General features: G+C 40.8%; 1 protein-coding gene across 1 annotated transcript in view; it reads left to right on the top strand.

Annotated features, from left to right (window-relative positions):
- Positions 1 to 16,098, top strand: part of Lin28b (lin-28 RNA binding posttranscriptional regulator B) — a 93,075-nt gene extending 76,977 nt beyond the window's left edge. Inside the window, exon 5 of the mRNA XM_048449033.3 lies at positions 11,486 to 16,098. Coding sequence (XP_048304990.1) covers positions 11,486 to 11,852 — 367 coding nt within the window. The 3' untranslated portion in view covers positions 11,853 to 16,098. The remainder of the gene's footprint in view (positions 1 to 11,485) is intronic.
- The last annotated feature ends 9,443 nt before the right edge of the window (positions 16,099 to 25,541 follow it).

Consider the following 25,541-nt stretch of genomic DNA (forward strand, 5'->3'; position numbering starts at 1 on the left):
CCATCCATTGGGGAGAGTGGGGTATTGAAGTCTCCTAGTATTAGTGTGTGGTGTTTGATATGCAATTTAGGTTTTAGTAATGTTTCTTTTACATATGTGGTTGCTCTTGTATTTGGGGCATAGATGTTCAGAATGGAAACTTCATTTTGATGGATTTTTCCTGTGATGAGTACTAAGTGTCCTTCTCCATTTCTTCTGATTGATTTTAGTTTGAAGTCTATTTTGTTAGATATTAGGATAGCTACACCCACTTGTTTCTTAGGTTCATTTGACTGGAAAATCTTTTCCTAACCCTTTATTCTGAGGTAATATCTGTCTTTGAGGTTGAGGTGTATTTCTTGTATACAGCAGAAGGATGGATCTTGCTTTTACATTCATTCTCTTAGCCTGTGCCTTTTTATAGGTAAATTGAGTCCATTGATGTTAAGAGATATTAATGACCAGTGATTGTTAATTTCTGTTATTTTTTTTTTTTTTGGTGGTAATGTGTGTGTGTGTTTCTCTTCTTTGGGGATTACTGGTGGGAAGTTAATTGTTCCCTGTGTTTTTGTGGATGCAGTTTGCTTCCTTGCGTTGGAGCTTTTCTTCTAATACTTTCTGTAGGACTGGATTTATAGATAGGTATTATTTAAATCTGGTTTTGTCATGGAATATCTTGTTTTCTCCATCAATGGTGATTGAAAGCTTTGCTGGGTATAGTAGCCTGAGCTTGCATCCATGGTCTCTTAGTGTCTGCAGTGCATCTATTCAGGACCTTCTGACTTTCATGGTTTCCATTGAGAAGTCGGGTGTAATTCTGATAGATCTGCCTTTATATGTTACTTGGCCTTTTTCCTTTGCAGCTCTTAGTATTCTTTCTTTATTTTGTATGTTTTGCGTTTTGATTATTATATGACAAAGGAACTTTTTAAATTTTTTTTGACTCATCTATTTGGTGTTCTGCAAGTTTCCTGTACCTTCATATGAATATCCTTCTTTAGGTTGGGAAAGTTTTCTTCTATGATTTTGCTGAATATATTTTCTGGGCCTTTGAGCTGGAGTTCTTCTCGTTCTTCTGTCTCTATTCTTAGGTTTGGTCCCAGATTTCCTGGATATTTTGTGTTAAGAATTTGTTAATTTAGCATTTTCTTTAACCAATGAATCAATTTCCTCTATAGTATCTATTTATTCCTCTGTAGTATAATTCTGTTGGTTGTGCTTACATTTGTAGTTACTGTTTGTTCACCCAGATTTTCCATTTGCAGAATTCCTTTGGTTTGTGTTTTCTATATTGCCTCTATCTCAGTTTTCAAGTCTTGAACTATTTGCTTTACCCGTTCAATTGTTTTTTCTTGGGTTTCTTTAAGAGATTTATTGATTTCTTCAAATTATTTGTTTGTCTTTTCCTCCATTTCTATAAGAGAATTACATTTAAAATCGATTTCTTTTGCTTATTCTGGGTTAGGATAATTAAGTCTTCCTGTTTTGCTCTATACCGTTGATGTCTGTTTCTCAGGGAGCTGCTGAGGTCTCTCTTGGTCTGCTCTCTTGGTCCTCTCCATGCAGTCACAGCCTGTACTTCAGAGTTCCTCTCTTGGTTCTCTTTGTGCAGTCACAGCCTGTACTTCAGAGTTCCTCTCTTGCATCTCTGTGCAGTTGTGACCTGTACTTCAGAGTTCCTCTCTTGCATCTCTGTGCAGTTGTGGCCTGTACTTCAGAGTTCCTCTCCTGGTCCTCTCTGTACAGAAGCAGCCTATGCTTCAGAGTTTCTCTGAGGTCTCCAGGAGTGGGGGATGGGGAGAGCTCTAGAGGGGGTTGGAGGCGGAATGAGACTTGTACCTTACAGGGTTCAATTGATTGAGTGGGGGTGCTGCAGCAGCCCACCTGCAGGAAGCTTCCCTACTGACTGCCTAGAGAAGCTGAGGTAGGTGGGGGAAGGCCTGGGGTTTTGCTTTAGTACCTAGGGCCTAGGGAGTGGGGTGCCCCACTGTGTGGGTTATCACTTACCTTTTGGTGCAGTCTCAGCCTCTTTTTCAGAGTTGCTCTAGGTCACCAGGGATAGGAGGGTTTCGATTATGATTATCTTTAGTTCCATCTATTTTCATTCTTTTTCATATTTAAAAAAATTCTATCATGTATAATATATTTTCTTTATCAGTGGTCTCTGTTGTTAAACACTTATATATTGCTTCCATAATCTAGATATTGTAAATATTATAGCTAACATGTTTTAAAATATTTGTTTTATGAAATAAATAATTTATATTTACTTTCTTTCTTTACAACTACAAGATTAAAAAATGTGTGTAGTGGCTTTGTTTCTTCACATAAATTTCCTTCAGCCAAATCCATAAGATGATTGCAGCAAAAGAAATTCATTCTTCCTGGATGTGGGGTAATACATGCTTTTAATTCCAGCGCTCAGGAGGCAGAGGAAGGGGCAGGTGGATTTCTATGAGTTCAAGGCTAGTCTGGTCTACAAAGCGAGTTCCAGGACTACACAGAGAAACCCTGTCTTGAAAAACAAAAAACTCCTCAGCTCTGATCCCTGGGGAACTGTCCTCATTTAAAAGCCATTTTTTTTTTCTTATATCAATGACTATATCTTCACAGGGTCAAATAGTGAGACATAATTCTTTAAAAGATTTATTTATGTGTGCTTGCATGGACATATGTGCATCTTATGCTGGTTTCTGAAGAGGCTGGATAAGGGTGTCTGGTCAGTGGAACTGGAGTTACAAGTGTTACAGGTCATCTGGTGTTGGCGCTGGGAACGGAGCCCAAGTCCTCAACTGGACCAGCAAGTGTTTTATCTACTGAGCCATTGATGAGGCCCTAAGACCCACTTCTTTAGGTGATTAGTGATCAAAGAAAAGATTGCAGGGATGTTTAACTTCATCAGCCTTAGTCCCATGTACACCTTCCTGGAATAAAGCATCCCTGCAGGATCAAAAAAAAAAGAAGTCCTGTGTGCAAGGAAACATTCATGACTTCATTTTTGGCTCCTAATTTTTAAGATGAGACTGAACTTTATAGCAAGTGAACCTGTTCCATTTTCACCTGCTCACATGGTGAGCAATTGTAGAATTGACTCTTGGCAAAGGATGGTAAAAGTCAGTCATAAGAGAACCAATTTGACCAGAGAAGTAAGCTAGCGGTTATTTACTTCTCATCTTTCCTTGATATTTTCCTATGCAGGAGCTGGGCTGAAATGAAATATCAAATTCACTGATCACTAGAAGCCAGGCCTTGGAGATTTAAGCTAAAACAGTCATAATTCTGTCCTTTTTTTCCAGTTTGTTTTGTTTGTTTTTTATTTATATGTATATGGAACATTGCCCATGTGAGTGCAGATGACAGCAGAGATCAAAAGATGGTGAATCCTCTAGAGCTGGAGTAACAGGCAGTTGAGAGCTTCCAGGTTTGGGTGCCTGGACCCAAACTAAGAAATTCTGGAAGAGGAGGAAGCATTCTTAAGCTCTGAGCTATTCTCTATTTTTCTCAAATTTTAAGTCTTTTCTGATTCCAACACAGTTATTAAGACATGATATGCTTTGGCACAAGTTTCTTTAGCAACATAAGTTGCTCCCAATAGCACATTTTAGACAAATCACACCATGCAACATGCTCCTAAGAACACTAATTTTCTATAAATTAATGTTGCTTATATAAAATAAACATTGTTAAAATAAACTTATGAATATCCTTACCAATTCAGTAATAAAATTTAGCAATAGGGGAGGGAGTATTAATATTATCTTCATAAAAACTCAGATCCTATCAACATTATTATTTGTATAAAAAAAGGTAGCTCTATCATTGTGATATCAAAGTTCTGCATAAACCAGCAGGTATAATATTGGCTAATCCTAGAGTGACAACTTTTGATTTGCCCGCTATGGGCATTGACTTGCAGACAAGCTACACAGTAGTGACGTCATACCACCAAAGTTGATTTGTGGTCTCTGTATATTGCTCTTTCTTCTGAAATCTCATGATGGCTGCTTCTCTTTAAACAAAGAGGGATGGGTGTGCATGTGTGTGACCTGGTCACTTTTGAAATTCTTGTTTTTTAGACCTAATGTTCTCAGGGTGTTTTTATTGTGTTATTTAAGTTCTTTCATATATTGTTAATTGTCTACATCTACTTGGTAGATGATAAATTATTCCTTTTTCAAGTAATGATGAAATATCTACTTCAAAATAGGACTTCCGTCTAGTATTTGTATTTATTTATTATGCAAACTTTTGTGAAACGGGTTATTACTGTGTTGCCCTGGCTTGCCTGAAACTCACTATTTGGACCAGAGTGACCTAGAACTCCAGGAATATCCTCCTGCCTCTGCCTCCCAAATCCTGGGATTAAAAGTATGTGCTCTCATGGTTGGCATCCAGTTCAGTGCTTAATATTAAAATAAATTTCATTGCTCTTCGGAGAAAATTTTAGTGTAGTCACACCAAAACTTAAATCGTGTGATGATCAAGAGAAAAAATTATAAAAGTTGCCACAGTTCTGGTGGAACTGTGTTCCTTTTGGCAGAGCCATGTCACATCTGACGGAGACTTTGGAATGGCCCCATGAGAAGCAGCTCTGCACTTCCACATTTCCAGCCAAGCTACTGAAATAAATAAGCGAGAAAACTTCAGTAATTACCAGCAAACAAATCAGTAATACATTACTCTCGTATTCATCTATCCAAGTGACTACCTTCTGTTTTAACCATTTGGAGGCAAGCTAAATATATGTTCTTCCTCTATATATAAAAAAATTTTTTCTCCTAAAGATAAATGTGACCAAATAATAAAAGAAAAGCTAAAAGCTTCCGCCAGAATGCAAGTTTGTATTTGAATGGCTGTGCCCCTGGCTTCTGTGAGTGCATGAGTGCAAGTCACTTCAGACTGGATGCTCTCTTCATCTCTTCATCGTCTGGTACTTACTGGCAGACGGGCCACTGTGGCTGGGATTTGGCCCTATTTCATAACAAGCTGCTTTTACTCCCAAGAAAGTGGAACGCATTAAGTTATCTGTGTTTGAGCATATCTCTTTTTTAGGGAAAAAAAACGCAAACACACCAGCCTTTTTCCATTAGCCAGAACAGTACCTGTCTGAGATGCTGCTTGTCACCCAAGAGAGATAATGTTTATTTCAAATAAAAATGTAACTTGTGACCTAGAATTCATTATTTTGCTCTTCCAGCGTGATATAAAACAGTTAACTCTCAACAAATGATTATTGTTTCATGCAGTTGCTGCAAAATCTACCAAGTGCTTTTAAATTTAATAAGATAAACCTCAAAGTACCTGGTTTATAAGGGTCTCTGAGTGTTGTGTTGACACAAAAAAAGCTCCCTTTGGGCACCCCCGCCCATGCCTCTGATGGTTTCTCTCCCCTTCTCTTCTCTTTTAAATCCACTACATTTCCCGTCTCTACTCTTCAGTGACCAGAACTGCCATTTGTCTTCTGTCTGTCCGCTCATTTTCCATCATCTTGTTGTCTTTATAAGATGATGAAAGGCTTTTGAGAAGAGCTGGTGGTGTGTTTGACCTGGTTCCCAAGTTACTTTGCTACATTTTTAGTTGCTGTTACAAGCCAGACCACATCATTAATCAGAGCTAAAAAGCTAATAAACCTGAGACAGTTCAAAAGATAGAAGACATTAAATAAGGTGACAACATAAACATGTAAATTTTATTATCCAGCTAATTATCACCATACCTGTCATTGGGATCTAGTAGAAAGTTTTGCACACAGTGTACGTTCTCCTTTAGGAAAGTGATTGAATGAGTTTTATAAACTTGAACACACTAACTTGTAAGTGGTAGAGATAATTCCTCATCATATAACCAACTAATAAAAGAAGTCAGTAGAGTAGTTGACAGGTAAGAAACTCCCCTTTGAACTTCTTACAAACTGTACCTTAGTTTAAATAGTCTGAAACTGAGATTAGAAGATAGAAAATTCAGAGAGGGGGAGGGAGGGAGGGAGGGAGGGAGAGAGGGAGGGAGGGAGGGAGGGAGGACTGATAAAGGGCCTCTCTGGTTGTGTGGTTTATTAAAGCTTCGTGACTATGACTACTGGAACATTTAGAGACAAATCCTGTAGAGAATAACAGGGATAGCAACTTAGGAACAAGAAGTCAGCACACGATGGGGCTTGTGAAAACCTTCTATCACAGCCTGCCTCTTTCATCTTACAGGGGACAGACAGGTTCTGAAAGTGTTCCCAATAAGAGCTACATTGTCAGTCTTTGACTTCTCAGCTCTCTTGGCTTCTTTGACCATCCATTTCTCATCACTACCTGATGGCTTGATTAACAGATAATTGAATTTAAACCGTGTTCCAACATATTAGAAAAGTATAGAGCTGAGGAATGTATCATCTCTCTCTCTCTCTCTCTCTCTCTCTCTCTCTCTCTCTCTCTCTCTCTCTCTGTGTGTGTGTGTGTGTGTGTGTGTGTGTGTGTGTGTGTGTGTGTGCTTTTTGATAACGGAATTCAGGACCTTTTGTGCACTATACCCTCTGCCCCCTGTTTCTGGAACTTATTTAGCTGTAATCAAAAATTTAGAATGGTAAAGGATCTCTTTGGACAGCTTTCTGCAGTTTCTTCACTGAAGTGCTTTCCAATTTGATTTTCTTAAGTCCCCATGGTCTCTCATTTAGAATTCGGAGTTCTATCTACACCTTTCCTACACCTCCTTCTCTTCAGAGTTTGTCCTTCTTCTACTGTATTTGCCTGTGTTCCCTGAAAACATGATCAGACAGGGATTTGAATTTCTATGTAAATCCTTTTCATTTCAAAACACTGGAAACCATTTCAACTTGTTTTCTTATATTTTTAGATAGTTGCCTGAATGTCTACAGTATGACTACTCCCTGAATTGTTTTTCAAATCACTTTTAGAACAGAGGGAAAACATACAACTAGTAAAGACTTTGTAGGCATTGAAGTGTTATTTACAAAAGAACATTTTAATTGTAATACTCTCAGTTTATCTCAATTCTAATCATTCTGGCTGATGTCATTTGGAAGTATGATTTATTGGGCTGGAGAGTGGCTTAGAAGTTGAGAGCACTTGCTGACCTTCTAGAGGACCAGGGTTCTGTTCTCAGCACCCATGTCAGGTGGCTCGTGACTGCCTGCAACTCTGATTCCAGTGGATCTAACATCTCTGACCTTTGTGGGTACCTGCACACCCATGGTACACATATACTCATGCAGGCACACATACATACACATACATAAAAGCAAATCATTTTGAAGATTTTAATTTTAGTTATGTATGTATTTAATTTTAGTTAGTGTGTATGTATGGGTCTGTGTAAGTGAGTACAGTTGCCAATAGGGGCTACAAGTATCCCTACTGTTGCAAGAGAAATCACTTGTTTCCCAGCCACCCTGCAGCTTAGACCTGAAATAACCACTCAGAAACCATATTATTAATCACTACTTGGCCCATTAGTTCTAACTTCTTATTGGCTAACTCTTACATATTAATTTAACCCATTTCTATTCATCTGTGTATCGCCACATGGCTGTGGTTTACCAGCTAAAGTTCCGGCATCTGTCTCTGGCCAGGCTTACATGACTTCTCCCTGACTCTGCCTTCTTCCTCCCACCATTCAGTTTAGTTTTCCCTGCCTAGCTAAGTTCTACCCTATCAGGCCAAGCCAGTTTCTTTATTCACCAATGGTATTCACAGCATACAGAGGAGAATCTCCTATCACCCTCCCTCTGGAGCTAGAGTTACAGCGGTTGTGAGCCCCCGCCCAACAGGGTTATGAGGATCTGAACTTGGGTCACCTGCAAAATCAGTACATGTGCTTAATCACTGACCCATCTCTCCAACCCCATAAATTGTTTTTAAAAGAAAAAATACAATATATATTCATTTATTTCATTAAAGTTAATTTCTTAAGAGTAATAGTTAACAGCTAAATTCTAACTTCCAAATCAAAGTTTTTATTATTATTTAACACCAACACACACACACACACATCACACACATATACATATACAATTGCTTATTTCATAATAAAGTGAAATAAATAACTTGAAAACCTTAAGATGTTTGTGAATTTTTTCTTTGTTAACTTTGCCATCTTAGGTCTTCTGTTTTATTTACTGATGGAATTCTCAATTTAATTAGAAATTGTAATCTTAATTTGGTAGTCTTAAAAATATTTACTGTTAATTTTCTTCCACCTTTAAAATCTTCTAAACTATTATGAGTAATACTGATAGAATGTGTGCTACCTCATTGGAGTTAACATATCTATCAAATGATTCCACAAAGAAGTTAATGATGTCCCTAAAATTAAACTGGACAATTGTGTTAATATTTTTGCTTAATGCATAAGAGAGTTTACTTGATGCCATTGGCTCAGCATTTTATAACATACTGAACACAGGTGATTTATTTGGTTGAAATTGTTTGAAAGCACTGCTGGGGAATCTGTCCTGGATGCTAGACAATAGATCATGTTAACTTTTAGGCCAGGCTTTTGGAATTGATGACAATGCATGACTATAGCTTTCTTTATGTAATCCTTTGGCCATGACATTTTCTCCCCATGTGTTAGCTTTGTGACTGTGTGTGCTACACTTACTATTTTGATACCCACATCATAATATAAAATCCATTCTAATGAACGAAAACAAATTGATTTGGAGAAGTTTAAAGTATGGATAAAGGTGTCTAGACCCATGTACAGCAGGTTTCACATGTGGCTGTGGTATCATCTATGAACTGAAAGGCAGCTGAACATTAGCATTTTGATGTCATTCCCTTGGGATGAAGGGTTCCATAATGGGCTGTGGTCTGAGTTCTTGGTAAAAGCAATTGCCATTGCTTAAGTAGAAGAGGGAAATGAATACCACTTCCCCTTTTAAGGCTATACACATGCACAATGAATGTTCATCATCCAGTGTGAAAGGCAGTGACCCTAATGTTAACACATAACCTGAAAATCCCAACAGGTAAATGTGCACATTGAAATGCCGGGAAACTAAAATTGTATATCTTTCTTTAAGATAACATTTACAACCAGGCTCACAAAACATGATGATCTAAGACTCCATTTGTAAATGTAGAATTCTGACATCCAGGCTCTTGTTCAGTGAGTAGGCAGAATGGTTCCCTGAATTGGAAAAGGCAGTACATACCACAGTGACTGACCCTGCTGTGCACGCAGGAGAGTCGGCTCTATTCCTAGAGTCTGCCTCCTATTTTCTGTCTTTGAAAATTAACTCCTGGCTGTCCTCTGACCTCAGCACATGAATGTAATGAAGAAAAAAAAAAGATACTTTACAGGTGGGCAAAAGGCAAATTTAATGTAAGAATTTCTCTTCTCATTATAGACAAAAACTATAAAGGAAAGCAGCCCAGTAAGTAATGTGGTCAGATTCATAGGTGATATTTTCCAGTGTATTTTGAGGGCCTGAATATCAAGCATTGGCTGAATAATTTTCATCGTTTCCATTTATACTCTTTGGTCATTGTGTGGGGTATTGTATCTGAGTTGTGGTGCTTAATTTACTATGGTGTATATTTGAGCAGCAAGGAATTAGAACACTTTATTGACTTCTCTCTTTACATTTGAAAACATAATGCAGTCTATTAAGATAAACAAGTGTCCATTGGCTTTTCCAAAGAATAGAATCCCATCTTGTCTGTTCTGTAAGATTATATTGACAGGGAGCTGAAGAGATGGCTCAGTGGTTAAGAATACTTGCTGTCCTTCCAGAGGTCCTAAATTCAATTCCCAGCAACTAGATGGCAGTTCACAACCATCTATAGTGGGATCTCATGCCCTCTTCTGGCATACATTTGTACATACATATAGAGCACACATACATTAAGTAAGTAAGTAAATAAATAAATAAATAAATGCTAATATTGCAAATGGGGAAGCAGACGATGCTTAACCTTAATTTATGCTGAGTATCTATGTACAGTGCTTGTTAAGTTACTAGTAACTAGTTTGTTTTTTACATGTAAAATAATTAAGTTACTAAGCTTGGCGTTCTCAAACATACAAATATAATTAGTCATGCAGTCTTAAACTACTTTTTACATCTATCATATATTTTGCTCTTCAGTTTTAAGAAATACTGATTTATAATGTGCTTTATGGTGAGAAATATGGAATTATAACTGTACTTGGAAAGTAATTTAATATAAAAACCTCTTAAACAGTTGATTTGGAAACTAATCAGTGAGAAAATTCTATCTTTAAGACTCAGATCAAAACTTTTTAAAAATACAAGTGCTTCTGAGATCCTCCATTTTTTTTTTTTGGACAATTCCTTTTTATCTTTTTTATGTGCATTGGTTTGTGAATATGTCTGTGTGAGGTTGTTGGATCCCCTAGAACTGGGGTTATAGACAGTTGTGAGCTACCATGTGGTTGCTGGGAATTGAACCTGGATCTTCTAGAAGAGAAGCCAGTGCTCCTAATCTCTAAGTCATATCTCTAGTCTCTGTGTCTCCATTTTTAAAACTGTATTTTGAAAAGGAAATTATGATTGGAATTGAGTAAATGAATTTCTTTAATCAGTTTTTAGAAGTTGGATTTCCAGCATCTAGTATGGAACCCTGTTGGTGTCTCCAGTGTACCTTCAGATTTAAATAACAAATAAGAATGAGGTTTATGCTTCCTTCAGTTTAGGGAAGTTTACTCTAAAGGAAAGCTAGTGTCTATAAGAAGAACAAGCCAGCTTTTCCAGTCATCAGCTAGCATTAGACTGAACTGCTTGGTCTCCATCCTCAGATGCTTCTTTGAAGCATTGTTCTGGTTTGGACACTCACTGTCTTGCCTCACACTTCGTAATTCACTGAATACTGTTGTTTTGTTTTTTGATTAGACAGCTTAGGTATCAAATTTTCTTGTAAATTTTATACAAAGATAAAAAAATTATTTTAGTCCTATTAGCTTCCATTGATAAAATAATAAACACTGAAGTCTTTTTTAAGCCATAAAACTTAATTTAGTCTATAATTTTCCTAAGGGCTGAGCAAGTTAATTTCTATCATGGCAGACAACTAACTATATTTTTGTATTCATTTTAAAGCCAGCTGGTGGATCTTTGCTTTATCATTGACTGCCATCTAGTGGGTCAAACTATTCTTTCCCAATAATCCATTAAACTTGAGTGACTCATTTCTGTATGGGAATCCTTATCATTTTCGATGCCTTTGTTTTCACTGACTGCTGTGTTTCACCAACTAATTTCTAAAGTTGCTAGGTCATTTTAGTAACGATAAACCTTAAAGCAGCCAGTATAAATAGTATAAATAGTCCATATCAAGAAGTCACATTGAGTAAACTGGTCTCATTGGCAGCTTTTGAACTTTGGTGATTAAAGTTGACATCTATGTAAATTATTATTTCAATAATTATTACTTATAATAATAATTTTAATATTTAATTATTTTAATAACCACTGCTTTTCATTAATTATATACTCTACCTACTTTTAAGATATTTTTCTCGTATTTCTTTGCAGATGCTACAACTGCGGTGGCCTTGACCATCATGCTAAAGAATGTAGTCTACCTCCTCAGCCAAAGAAGTGCCATTACTGTCAGAGCATCATGCACATGGTGGCAAACTGCCCGCACAGGATTGTCGCACAGCTGCCCGCCAGTGCTCAGGGAAGACAGGAGACAGAGTCCCAGCCGTGCACCTCTGCTTCGCCCAGAGAAGTGGGAGGGGGCCATGGCTACACATCACCTTTTCCTCAGGAGGCAAGGTCAGAGATGGCAGAGCAGTCAGACAGGTCACCCCAAGAAGTTTCTTCCACGAAGGCATTTGTAGCAACAGAAGAGCCAAATAAAAAGGGGCCTTCAATTCAAAAACGGAAAAAAACTTAATCTCGTCGGCATTTTCTTCACCCAGCTGGGAAGTCTACCTCACGCAAGCACAGGGGAATAGTATTCTACAGATAGCAGCTGACCGGGATTTTAACTACTGTTGAGGAACTGTGAATTTCTTAATCAGACAAATCATTCTTGAGCAACTTACATTTAAGCAGGGTTTCATGTTTTATAGACTCGAAATGCATATAGTATGTGCTGCAAAAGTGAGATGAGAGATTTGATTCTATATTGTATGTGTGAGGATTTCACATAGGAGCACAGGTATATTCATACACATACAAGTGTATAGATATATGTGTGTGTATAGGCCTGTCTTTATACATGTATTATGAAGATATAAGCACATACTCTCCCACAGATAATTGGGTATCTCCAAGCATTGAAAGTCCACGTGAAACATTTGAGGTGGTCTCAGAATTAACCCTTAGAATTTTTCCTAAATTTTCTTTTATATTATATAAACATAACCTCCTAACTGTTACTTTTTTGTGAACCAAAGTATGCATCAGATCTCAGACTGCCAGTCAAATGGTACTAAAGGTTTTGGGATACTCGGTGCCTCCCAAGTCTGGATTCACCGCTGTGTCCTGGTGCTGATGGAGTGTTTGCTTTTGCTGTTATCTGCCTTCTCCTGTCTGAAGGTGGCAACTTAACTCTAATGCCTCTGACTGCCGTAAGCTTTTTGTTTTTGGATACATAACTCCAGAAAAGACAATGAATGTAAAGTTTCTGGGCTGGTATTTCAGTGTCGTTTGTTCTGATTGTGATTTACATGCCTATTAAGAAGAATGAAGGGGAGGGTAGTGTATAAATATCATGGTGTAATCCTTTTTAGTGGTATTTTGATACCAGCTCTTTTACACATTTCTTAGGTTTTTAAGGGACTATGGCAACGGAAGCCTCCCTTGACTGAGCAGCTCCTGAACCATCACTGAGAATGGGAAGGTCTCTGTACTTACTACTGAAGCCTTAAAGGAAACTAATTATTTGGGTATATTTTAGTGGCTTTCTTTATTATCCCCATAGAATCCTCAGACCTGTTTTAAAACAAACAAAAACACCATAGAAATGAACAAATAGTGGGGCTTAGAGTGAAAATGAAGTAGATGCTTACAGATGCCCAACAGATACAGTCTGTGACTGATACTAAAAAGAATAGCGTTTGGTGGCAGGCAGCTAGAATGATAAGCCTGGAGCAGAGTTACCAAATCCCCGCTGCCATGTGGCCAATACTTTGTATGACGACTTTGATGCCATGGCAGTTACCTAGAGCATAGAAGCTGAAGTAACCTAAGTTATGGCTTCAGGGTGAGCATTCAGGGCTATTGATAAGAATCTTCTCAGATGGATTCTCAGTTTGCTAACAGATTGTCTTAGTATAGGTCTGTTTGCCATCATGTTTTAAAAAAAAACCAAAAAAAAAAAAAACTTTTGAAACATCTCCAAGAAGATATCAAGGAATTTCAGTGCATAATTTTGGCAATAAATATAATTTATATGGGCCTGTTGGTATAAGCTCAGATAATCAAACAAGAAAGCATCGAGACTCAAATGAGATGCATTCTGCTGAGGAGTTCCTTCCTCCTGTGTGCCAGTCCTTTCCAGGTTAGCTTGAATCTCTTGACAGTATTTATGAGAGTTTCCGTAGTATTCTATTGACGTATCATTGTGCTATAATGCAGAGCTTACTGTTGACGATATTGAATGTGACGTAGCCATAGAGAAGTACTGCCTTGCCTTATGTGAGGATTTCAAGCTTATTTAAATTATGTAGACAAATCAAAGTGTCACCCAAGTATAATGAACAAAGTAACAGTTGTACAAGCAAAATATGACAGGTGGCTTTGAAAGTTCAAACCAAAGTTCCTTGACTATAGGAATAGGAAATTATGGACTTGGAAATTGGACATTCTGTTTACATATGAAAATTCAGAGCTGAGATCACTTTTAAAAAATAAGTAGAAAATTCTGGAACACTTGAACTATGGACCTTATGGGTCCAGTTGACATTTTTCAGCATTTAACCAGACTGAATTACTAAGAGCACATACAAAACCTTATGGTTAAAGTTGGGGTTTATTTTTTATATGAAAATATTGTCACTGTTACATGCTCAGGACAAAGAACTTTGCTCAGGGAACATACAATATGATGTTTTTATTGTTTCTTTACAGACTAGTCTATCGCCTTGCTTACTCAAAATAAGCCAAATAAATTAGGTCTTTATGTTTGTACATGTACTTGTTGGTAACTACCTCTGAGTTTGACATTGATCATAATTCTGAATATTAGGTATTGGTTCTCCTGTTTTTATTTCATGTGAAAAGTCTCGTAAAGCAAACTCATCCACTCCTTGCAGATGTGAATTTACTGATATGAGCACATTGTTCATTCCCATTGGTGAAACATTCCGTTTACAGCAAATAGCTACCTCCTAGCTATTACATAGCATACCTTGATGCTGCTGCAGCCTTATAGTAATTCTCTGGTACAGACACTTTTAATCTGTAGCATAGATAGGTGTTTACAACTGCATGTTTCTCCAAAATGCCTGTGAATAATAGGACTTCTCATGTCAGGTAGCAAAGTTTCCACGCATTTCCTTAAAGTTAACATGTATTGAGTTTAAGGGAGTGTAGGCACTCTTTATGCTAAGCAAAACAACACAGAAACAGTCTTGAAAATAACTCTGTTGCCCAGAGGTGGGAGCAGGAGGGTGAACAGAAGCAAACGTGGTGTAAAAAATTCCTACTCTCTTCACTTATATCTTTGCTGCACTGAAGACAAAGCAGACTACACCATTACAAGCCCCTGGTGCATGACAAACAGCACCAGGCTGCCTGCCATAGAGGGAACTTAAAGTGTAGTGCCACTCCTACCCAGGAGGGAAAGGAGTCTGTGAAGCACCATTTTTTCAGGGGTTCCTAATAATGGGGTGACGGTCTAAGAATCGAGCCACCTTTTGACACGCCCCCCCACGTCAACACAAAGGTATTTCCTAAAAATGATGCCCGACCAGCCTTTTAGCCTGTGAATCCTTCGTTCTCTACACAGCAGGACGTAGTGGAGACACTTTTATACCTGCATTTCTAGTCTTTGGATGTATTTTTACAAATGAATGATTTAGGGAGATTTTTATCTGCTTATGACTTAGAAATTTTAGTGTGCAATCTACAGAAAAGGATAAAGACATCACGATATTAGCATCAGTCCACCTCCCAAATATAGGATGTTTTTTATTGCCAATTATTTTTGTACTCTGACTCAGATTTATTTTGCACCAGTGCAGGCCTGAGATGCCACTGGTTGCACATAGTTTGTGAATGGAAGCCCCCAAGTGTCAGTAGACTCTGTGACACTCACTGTAGGATGGGTTAGACAGGATGTGGGGAATCTCATTAAGTCTTAAGTTAATTTAAATTAATTTATCTGTTTTCTCTAAGAAATGTTTATCTTAAAATATATATGTAATTTCACCTTTGTTATAAAATCCGGGAAATTATATGCAAGTGCAGCTGCGCCGACTTTAATTTTCTAGATGTCTTAATGAGATTTATTTGTTTTAGAAAAAGAACAACTTGTTGAAAGCATCCAGTTCTGTCTTACATACTGACAGCAGCCTCAAGATGTGCCTGTGTGAGTTGTGGCCTGGTTGTTCCGTCACAGTGAGAGGGTGACCTGTGACGCATTGTGGATCTTATGCTTGGAACAAAGTACTGTACTGTGAGCAAGTATTCAGATGTTAACACGCCTGTGGCTTACCCTTGTCCGTTCCCAGCCTGAAATAATGGTGCCGACTACCTCTCCCGTCACTGACATTGTCAACCGCAGGTGCCCACCACCAAGCTGGCTTTAGTCAGTGTGTGTCTCTCGCGCTGTTAACAACTCTAGCCATATAAAGACCAAAGTGAACCCTGATTTCTGTATGTCTTTAACATGGTGTTTTATCTAGTATTTTAAAATTATCTTGTAGTGCTTAGATTACCTCATAGGCCATTTTGATTCATGTTGTTTACAAGTGAAAAATTTTAAAAATACGCTTGAACTGTCACTACAAAGAACAAGAGAGGAGCTGATATTAGAATGGCACTCTGCATTCCGTCACCTCAATGGACTGACTATTCTGCAGACTTCAGCTTAGTGTTGTCTTTTCATGCCGGATGTCCTACTCTCTTAGCTATCGATGTTTTGAGATTTAAAATTACATGATAGAAAATAAAAGATACAGTGTTGTCATTTATGATGGGTTTGGAGATATTCTGTCTTGACTTCTATGAGAAATTAAGTAAATGGGTAGAGGGCTTTTAGGAGATATTCACATCAAGGTGTGGCTGAGTTAAAGGTTTCAGCGTGGTCTGCTAGTGGTGGTAAACATGGAAGTTTTTTCTTTGGGGGCTTGTCTTCATCAGGATTGTCCAGTATTATCAAGCAGAGATTATATAAACTTATAAATCAAGCTATATCCTTGTGGTCAGAAGGAATGTCATGGAGCTTAAAAAAAAAAACTTTTTGGAGAAATCATTTTAGAATTTTCCTAACAGGTTCTTCCTCATTATGAAGGATTTGGAAGGAACAAACTAGGACACACTCAGGACCAGATATTTGAGACGCTAGTGTAAATTGATGAGACTGTGTGCAGTGGTGGTGCCCTGTCAAAATAGATGACGCTGTTCTGAACACTGCTCAGTCCATAACCAAACTCATTTTCCACTCTGCTCCTGGATGATTGACTTCATTATTACTTGTTGTTCTATGACCCCTACATCATTTATATGTAAGAGTTAAAAACACTTTTTAAATTACGTGTGTGTGGATGTGCATGTGAGAGCAAGCGCCCTTGGAGACCAGAGGCATTGGATCCCTGGGAGCTGGAGTTACGGGGGCTGTGAGCCTCCTGACGTGGATGCTGTCAACAGGTTCTCTGCAAGAGCCGTACTCAGACTTGTCCAGTGTCCAGTGAACCTTCTCTCCAGTCCATGGGTTTTGTTTCATTTTTGTTTGTTTAATTGAGTCTTAGCCATCTAAGTGACTACTCCTATGGTCTCCAGCCACTCATGTATCAGTGGATAGACTCACTTCTCTTCGTATATGAAGAACATTCTGTTATACAAAGTGTTTTTGTTTAGAAATGTTGTGTTGTACTTCAGAAAATCTGAAAAATGTTTTTAAGAAGAAAAATATACGAAAAACAACAAAACAAAAAGAAAGAAAAATATAGAGGATGAGAGGTAGCTCAGTGATTAAGAGTAGAGTCTGCTCCTGTAAAGGACCTGGGTTTAGTTCCCAGTACCCACATGGTAGCTTACAACCATTTATAACTCCAGTTCCTGGGGATCAGGTGCCATCTTTGGTCCTCTGTGGGTGCTAGGTACAAATGAGGTACACACACACATACTGAAGGCAAAAACTCATACACAAAATTAAATATTTAAAGAGGAAAAACATGAAATAAAATATATAATACCATTACATGCAAATAACTAATAATACTTTTTATTTATTCTAAAATGTGAAAAACTTCTAATACCATCCTATGATCTATAAATTAACAGTTTTCTTAATTTTCTTATGTCAGATGTGCATGTGAACACACATGGGGCTCTTCATATCTACAGATGTGCATGTGTACACACATGGGGCTCTTCATATCTACAGATGGGCATGTGTACACACACATGGGGCTCTTCATATTTACTGATGTGAGTGTATACACATGGGGTTCTACATATCTACAGATGTGCATGTGCACACACACATGGGGCCCTTCATATCTACAGATGTCCATGTGTACACACATATAGGGTTCTACACATCTGTAGACATACACACACATGAGGTTCTACATATCTACAGATGTGCATATGTACACACATGGGGCTCTACATATATACAGATGTGCATATATACACACATGGGGCTCTATATCTACAGACATGCATGTATATACACACATGGGGGGTCTACATATCTACAGATGTGCATGTAACACACATGGGTTCTACATACCTACAGATGTGCATATATATACACATGGGGGTTCTATATATCTCCATTAGACAAGTTTGGAGCTTGACATTTACTTGGCATTAGATGTAGTTTGAAGTTTTCCTTTGATATTTGCTATACATTTTTGTTGTAGAGATAAAGATTGTTCAGGGGACTGGGGAGTGGATGGCTCAACAGTGACGAACACTGACTGCTCTTCCAGAGGCCTGAGTTTGATTTCCAGAATCCACATGATGGCTCACAACCGTTTTATTATCACTTTTAAAAATATGACTTTTGTTTTTGTGTATGAGTGGTTTGCCTGCAGTATGTATGCTTACCTTGTTTGTGCCTGGCACCCTCAGGAGACAGAAGAGGGCGCTGGATTCCCTGGAACTGGATGGGTTGTGAGCCACCATGTGGGCGCTGGGAACCAGACCTAGGTCTCTGCAGGGGCAGCCAGTGCTCTTAACCACTGAGCCATTTCCAGCTCCAGGGCATCCTGTGCTCTCCTTTGGCCTCTACAGGTATGGGGCACACATGTAGTACACAAGCACACATGCAGGTAAAACACCCATACGCATAAAATTTAAACAAATTGTTCAGAAATACCACTTTTGATGACTGTACATTTAGTCTGAAGGTTGAGCACCGCCAGGTACATTAGGAGAAAGGGGGATCCCAGACAGAAGAAATAGCATAAAAAGACCAAAGTCAAAATTGAGCAGTTCACAGGGAGGTAGTGGGTGAGAAAACCGACCGTGGGCTCTGATACTCACTGAGTGCCTGTACTGGAGGCAGCTGATGCGACCAGGGACTTGAGGACATCTTCTGACCCAGCACCCCTTTCTCGGCTCCGTCAGAGTGCTCCTGTTTCCCAGGTGCTTTGGGAATAGAGGAAGTTGTCTTCTGAGCAGAGAAATAAGGAATTAATAAGGAGTCCAGGGCTGCTAGAAGAGCACATCTGAAAGATAAATGACAGAGATGGAGGCTTCTAGGAAGAGAAGCCCCCAGAATCTTCATAGAGATTCTTTTTAAAAACTGATTGCACCTACGATACAGAGACAGGGCATGCCATGATACAAGCATGCCCTGACTTGCAGGAGTTTGTTCTCTGTCACTTAGGTAGGGCACCAGCTTTGGCAGAAAGTGTCTTTACCCACTGAGCTATCCCCCTTATCCCACATAGATTTTTTTTTTCTTTTAAGACTTAGCTGAAGAACTAGAAGGATGACCCAGTGGTCAGGAACACTTGCTGCCCCTTCAGAGGACGCCGGTTTCCAGCACCCTGGTCAGGTGACTCACAGGCATTCGTACTCTAGCTCCAAGGGATTTCATATCCTATTCTGGCCTCTGCAGGCGATACCTCCTACGTACACATAAATAAAAATAAGATACATTAAAATCAATAAGAATTACACTGAGGAATAAACACAGGAGAGATGATACCAAACTTACAATGTCTAAAAATAATTCAACAGATGAGGTTAATAGGCTAGAAACAAGAAGATTAGTAGGTGCACAGGAAGATGGGTCAGCAGGGTGCACCCAGATGCTGGGGAGTACTGAACGATGCAGTCTATAAGAAACCACCTAGCAGGTGTTTATGGGAGTACAAAGAAAAATAAATACAACGGAGTCCCTAGCAAACAAGCCTTGAGAGTTTTCAAGATTGGGCTGGAGAGATGGCTCAGTGGCTGAGAGCACTGGCTGTTCTTTAAGAGGACCTAAGTTCAGTTCTCAGCACCCACATCATGGCTCCCAAACATCTGTATTCCAGCCCCTCTTCTGGCCTTGTGTTTTTGTTCACTTTTATTTCCTTATGGGAAAGACACATGAGAGAGAACTAAGGAATGTGGCCACATTAAGTTGCTGCATCAGACCTGTTTCCATAACATCATAGTCTGCTTCCCTGCTTGCTGCTGAGCTGTTAGGAGAAGCTCACTAGACCTGTACGCCTTGCTCGCTCTTCTTGAATATAGACGTCTGTATTCCAAATCCTCACTGTGTATCAGAACTCAAGTGACTCGAAGAACAAAAGGAAAAAGGCCTCACAGAAAGGGGACGCACCCTTTGCTTCCTTTCCTCACAGGTCAGGACCAGAAGGCAGGCTTAGTCCTTGGCAGGCCTGTGAAGGAAGGCAGGAGAGGGTGAGAGAGGAAGAGCAGCTGTGTATGTGGCTGGTCAGGCAGAAGGGTGGAGGCCTCCTCCCCTGTCGGGTCAGTAGCCGGCATGCAGAGGAGGCGGCTGCATGCACAGGGAACTAGCAGAGTGTGCGTGTATTGATACCTAGAAATGGATATCTTCAGCGTCTGTATAAGACTCTCCAGACCAAGACTGAAACGTGCGTGCTCTGCACAGCCTGAATTCCACTTCGAAATGTGCAGCCGGACTGGGGCACCTCCCAGCTGATGGAGGGAAGCATGGCCACCCTGTCTGTCCTCTCCAGGGAGCTAGCCTGCAGCAAGTATGGTGATGTGATGTGTACATGACAGGAGAGCTTGATAAAACGGGCAGGCCAACGTGTTTCGGTAATGAATGCTTGTTTTCTTACAGGAAGACCAGAAGCCTGGACCCTTTGAGCACAGAGTTCCGTGTTCGCATCACGTGCTTCTCTGTGCTTCTGCTCCACTGTGGAAACCGTCAGAGTCAGAGTGGACTCTCTTGTATCAAGCCTTAACAGAAATAAGGAAGCCAGGCCTATCTGAGGGTGAAACCTCAAACATATATATACAGTAGCTCCTACCAGTTCCCTAGAGCCTCCCTCAAGTCCCCTGCCTCACTCCAGATCAAAGCAGACAGTAACTATGGGCCGCATCCAAAAGTAGCGATCCCACTTTTCAGAAGCACACATTAATAACCCATGCTGTTTTCAGTTGGTAATTAGTTTCAAATGGAACCCCATGAAGCTCTTTTCCTTTTTCTTCTTTTGGTTTTGTTGACACAAGGTTTCTCTGTGTAGCCCAGGTTCTCCTGGAACTTGCTCTTGTAGACCAAGCTAGCCTCAAACTCATAGAGATCTGCCTGCCTCTTCCTGGCTCCTGGGATGGAAGGCATGCACCACCGCCGTCCAGCAGAAGCTTTTCTTGACGGGATATGGAGAATATGACCTAAATCATGTCACACAGAAAAGCATGTCATAATGCAGTCCATTCATAGTAGGTCTCTGGAAGCGTGAAAAGTTCCTGCTGGGGTGGGGGGATGGGGAGAAGTTGATCCATTATATTTAGACAGCAGTGAGAAGTTCTGCTACACTATTCTATAGTAGGGGGCCTAGAAGTATGAAACCTCAAGGTTTAGGTCGATTGAGGCTGCACGTTTCAGGCCAGTGAGATGGCTCGGAGGATGAATGTAACATGACAGGGGCCGGCTTGTTGGGGCTTCTGTCCCGCCTGGTACCCCAACAGCTGGCAAATCCCAAAGAGAAATTATACACAGGACTCCATTAGGTTATAAACTGATTGGCCCATTGGGTCAGGCTTCTTATTAGTCCTTGTAACTTATATTAATCCATTATCATTATCTATGTTAGCCATAATGGCTCAGTACCTTTTCCAGCGGGGGCAGCTTACATGTTGCTTCCTCAGTGATCTGCGATCTGCGCAGGAGTGGCTGAGGGAGCTCTGCTTCCAGAATACTCCCAGTCTCTTTGCTCCACCCCTACTTCCTGTCTGGCTTTCCCGCCTATACAGCCTGCCTGGCCAATCAGCGTTTTATTAAAATACATGATTGACAGAATACAGATAATTCTCCCGCACCAGATGAAGATGCTGGATGCCGAATTTGATGGGCAGTGTTCCCTATGCTCCAGCTTCACACAGTGGAGAAAGAACCGACTCACACAGGCTGACCTCTGACCTCCAGATGTGGGCAGTCACGCTCCTCAGCACACAAAACCGGTAAAAATGTCTACAAATTAACACCATGCAACAAATCATATAGATAAAAGTGCATTTTAAAATAATTTTTTTAATGAAACAGTTTTGACTTTTAAGAAACAGAGAAGGCTATGTGTGGTGGTGTATGCCTTCAATCCAAGCACCCAGGAAGCTGAGGCAGGAGGCTGGAGGCCAGCCTCACTGATTATCAAAACCTGTCTCAAAAAAAAAAAAAAAAAAAAAAAAAAAGATGGGGAAGAGGAAAGAAAGAGTGGGAGAGAGGGAGGAAGGAGAGAGATTAAGAGAGGGAGGGAGGGAGGGAGGGAGGGAGGGAGGGAGGGAGGGAGGGAGGGAGGGAGGGAGGGAGGGAGGGGAGGGAGGGAGGGAGTTAAAATAGACGGAGGAAGAGTGCTTGGCTAGAGTTGCACATTCTGAACTGGAAGCCTCGTTGTACCTCAGTGGCACCAGCAGAGGGCGCACTTCCTACACGCTCCAAAGTGATTCTTCCTATCACCCCAGCCACCATTCGAATATCTAAATATTTCATATTCCTAATAAACCTGCCTATGATATTTTCTAATTATTAACTGGCAAGATTTGGTTCTAGAACCCCAGCAGATGTTCAAGTCTCTTACATAAAACGGGGAAAAAAAGCCACCAAAACTCTGTGCCCCCCCCCCCCCACGTACTTTATTCAGCATTAGATGACTTAGCATGCCTAACACAAAGCAAAGGCTGGGTAAAAAGCCGTTACACTGTGTCTGGGGCCCCGGTGAAACGTGGGAAAGCCTTCACATATTCAATAGAGACATAATTCCCTCCACTTTAGAAAAATTGAGACAGAGTCTCTCTATGCAGCTCTGTTTGGTTTAGGAACTCACTGTACATCAGGCTGGCAGGAAACTCAGTTCAGCCTGCCTCTGCCTCCCAAGCATTAGGATTAAGGGCATGTGCCACCACATCCAGCCTCAGTGTTTCCGATTCAAGACTGGCTGACTCCACAGATACGGATGCCAGCTATAAGCAGTCATAGTGTGTATGAACTCTTTACCACAAAGGGTGACAAGCAAGAACACACTGGACTTCACAGGGGATACAAACGGCAACAGGAAGATGTAACTGTTTACTGCGAAGTGCCCACTGGAGGGGAAACGCAGGCATGGTAGACAGTAGGTGGCTGATGTGCCCTGGCTGAGGTACAGGAGAGAAGGAACTGGATGGAGGAAGAACTCTGATGACTGTGCTAACAATATCAGCTTTGGGTGACTGACTGGAAAGACGGCTTGAGCTTAGAAGCACTGACTGCTTTTCCAGAGGACCTGGGTTCAATTCCCAGCACATACATAGCAGCTCACAAACTGTCTGTAATCCCAGTCCCAGGGGCCCTGACATCCTCTTCTGACCTCTCTGCAGGCATCAGGTGGCACACGTGCACATTCATGCAGGCACAACACTCACACACTGAAAAATAATTAAGAAGAAGACATTGGCTTTTCCCTGCAGGTAAAGGGCTCCACCAGAACGATTTTCACCTCTGCCTGCAAATTTTCCAATTGCTTTGATGCCAGGATCTGCAAGGGTCAGGGACTGGCATGCCTGGGATGATGAGGAAGGACAGACACACAGACATGGTACAGAGGAGCTGAGACTGGGTGGCCCGTGTGCTCTGATGGAGACACAGCAGCAGCAAGCCTGAAGTTTAGCTCATTTATTTTATATATCTGAGTAGAGGAGGTGGGTTCAGCTGCAGTCAGCTGAGCGAGGGGCAGGTTTGTTTGTGGTATACACTGAGTGAGGGGTGGGTTTGTGGTATACACTGAGCGAGGGGCAGGTTTGTTTGTGGTATACACTGAGTGAGGGGCAGGTTTGTGGTATACACTGAGCGAGGGGCAGGTTTGTGGTATACACTGAGTGAGGGGCAGGTTTGTGGTATACACTGAGCGAGGGGCAGGTTTGTGGTATACACTGAGCGAGGGGCAGGTTTGTGGTATACACTGAGCGAGGGGCGGGTTTGTGGCATACACTGAATGAAGAGGAGGCAGCTTCCGCTAGTCTTCTCAGGAGGTGTTTTTAGGAAAACTGTCAGGCTGTACTCATCCAGGAGGAAGCTGTAGTTGACAGTTTCCATAGACACTGGTCGATCCATTGTAAACACTTGTACTTGGACCAGAAAAAGGCTTTGCAAATTTCCATGGGCCTGAAGCACTGGGCTTTTGACATGGCTATGAGAATGTCAGCAATATACATTATGTTAACAATATGCAGTACTTAATCTGCTCCCCACATCTCAGTAACAGCACAGACGTTAACTGTATGTTCCTATATAGGAGATGGTAGAGCAGAGCAGTGAGGTATTTATTATTTTACTAAAATAAACTTGGAACTGGAGAGATGGCTTAGTAGTTAAGAGCACTGGCTGCTCTTATAGAGGACCCAGGTCCAGCTCCCTGTATCCACAGGGCTCAGAACTGTCCGTAACTCAGTTCCAGGGGATTTAACACCTCTTCTGTCCTCTGTGGGTGCCAGGCATGCACATGGTGCACACACATGCAGACTGACACTCATATAATAAACTTTTAAAAACCTTGGAGACCTGGTGAAATAAAGTGTGGGTTTCTAAGAACAAAATATCCTCTAGGGCAGGTGCAGGGGCCTTGGGCTCAAGAGACCCCTGAATTGCTGAACCTTTTGGAGCTAGGAGGGATGCTCAGAGTGAATCTCTGTGCCAGAAGGGAAACTGCAAAGGCTTCAGAATTGTGTCTGGTCAATGGCCGACATTGCTTGCAACATTCTCTTATCCTGGCCAAACAGAGTCAAGACAGCAGACCCTGGGCCACTTAAGAACAAAACCAACCCAACAGGACGAACTCTCAGGGCGGCTTAGCAGATTGGCTCTTTTACCCTCTGCAGTTAACTACGCCAACTCCTGCTCTTGGGCATAGGGTTAAGACCAAGCCCTAAGTGCAAGAGGCATAAGACGGAAAATACATACATTTTCTAAGTAAAAATTTATTTGATCGAATGACAATGTATGAAGTGAATCTGAACAGTAACACTATACTCAGACATACACCTTCAATATAAAGTGAACGCTACTGTAAACGGCACCCGGAGTTTGCTGGAATGTGTCTGCATAAAGCATTCATGAAGTTCTCCATCTTAAAAGCTTGCGCGTTTAACAGGACGCCTGTACGTGGCTCTTACCATCAGCTTCCTTACATTATAACGCCTGCACTATGTCATGGTACCCAAGGTGTTTCGAGGTACTGTGCTAATTAAAGCACGGCTGCTGCCAGGGACGGAGCTACCAACCCCTGGCACTGAGCTGAGTAGGTGGAAATTCCAGGCACTCCGGCTTGGTGACAGAGACGTAGGGAACCAGGAAACAGAAGGAAAAAAGAAACAGGCATGGCAGGGTCAGAGGTCTCCAAAGAGCAGCTGTAGAAATGACCAAACAAATGGGTTTAAATAAAAACTAAACCCTTAGAGAGGTACCCGGGGGGTCTGTAGGCAGATCAAGCCCTAAAGGAGGAACTGGGAGGCTGGGAACCACCACCTGTCCTGGAGGACATGCCTCAACCCGAGTGCACGGGGACACAAAAGTACACAGGTCCCACCAGCTTTTCCTAAAGGCTGGTCCACCCGCAGCCAAATGCCTGTTGAGGACCCTAATGGAAGCAGGAAACAGACACTGATGCTCTGAGTTAAAACAAACAACACAAACTCTTCCAACATGCCGGAGAGCCTCTGACACATGGGGAGTAGCTGAGGACAACTGGGAATGACTAATGTAAGATAGAGAAGTAGAGTACTATGTCTG

This window comes from Myodes glareolus, chromosome 1, assembly GCF_982192425.1.
Source record: "Myodes glareolus chromosome 1, mMyoGla1.1, whole genome shotgun sequence".
NCBI classification, from domain to species: domain Eukaryota; kingdom Metazoa; phylum Chordata; class Mammalia; order Rodentia; family Cricetidae; genus Myodes; species Myodes glareolus.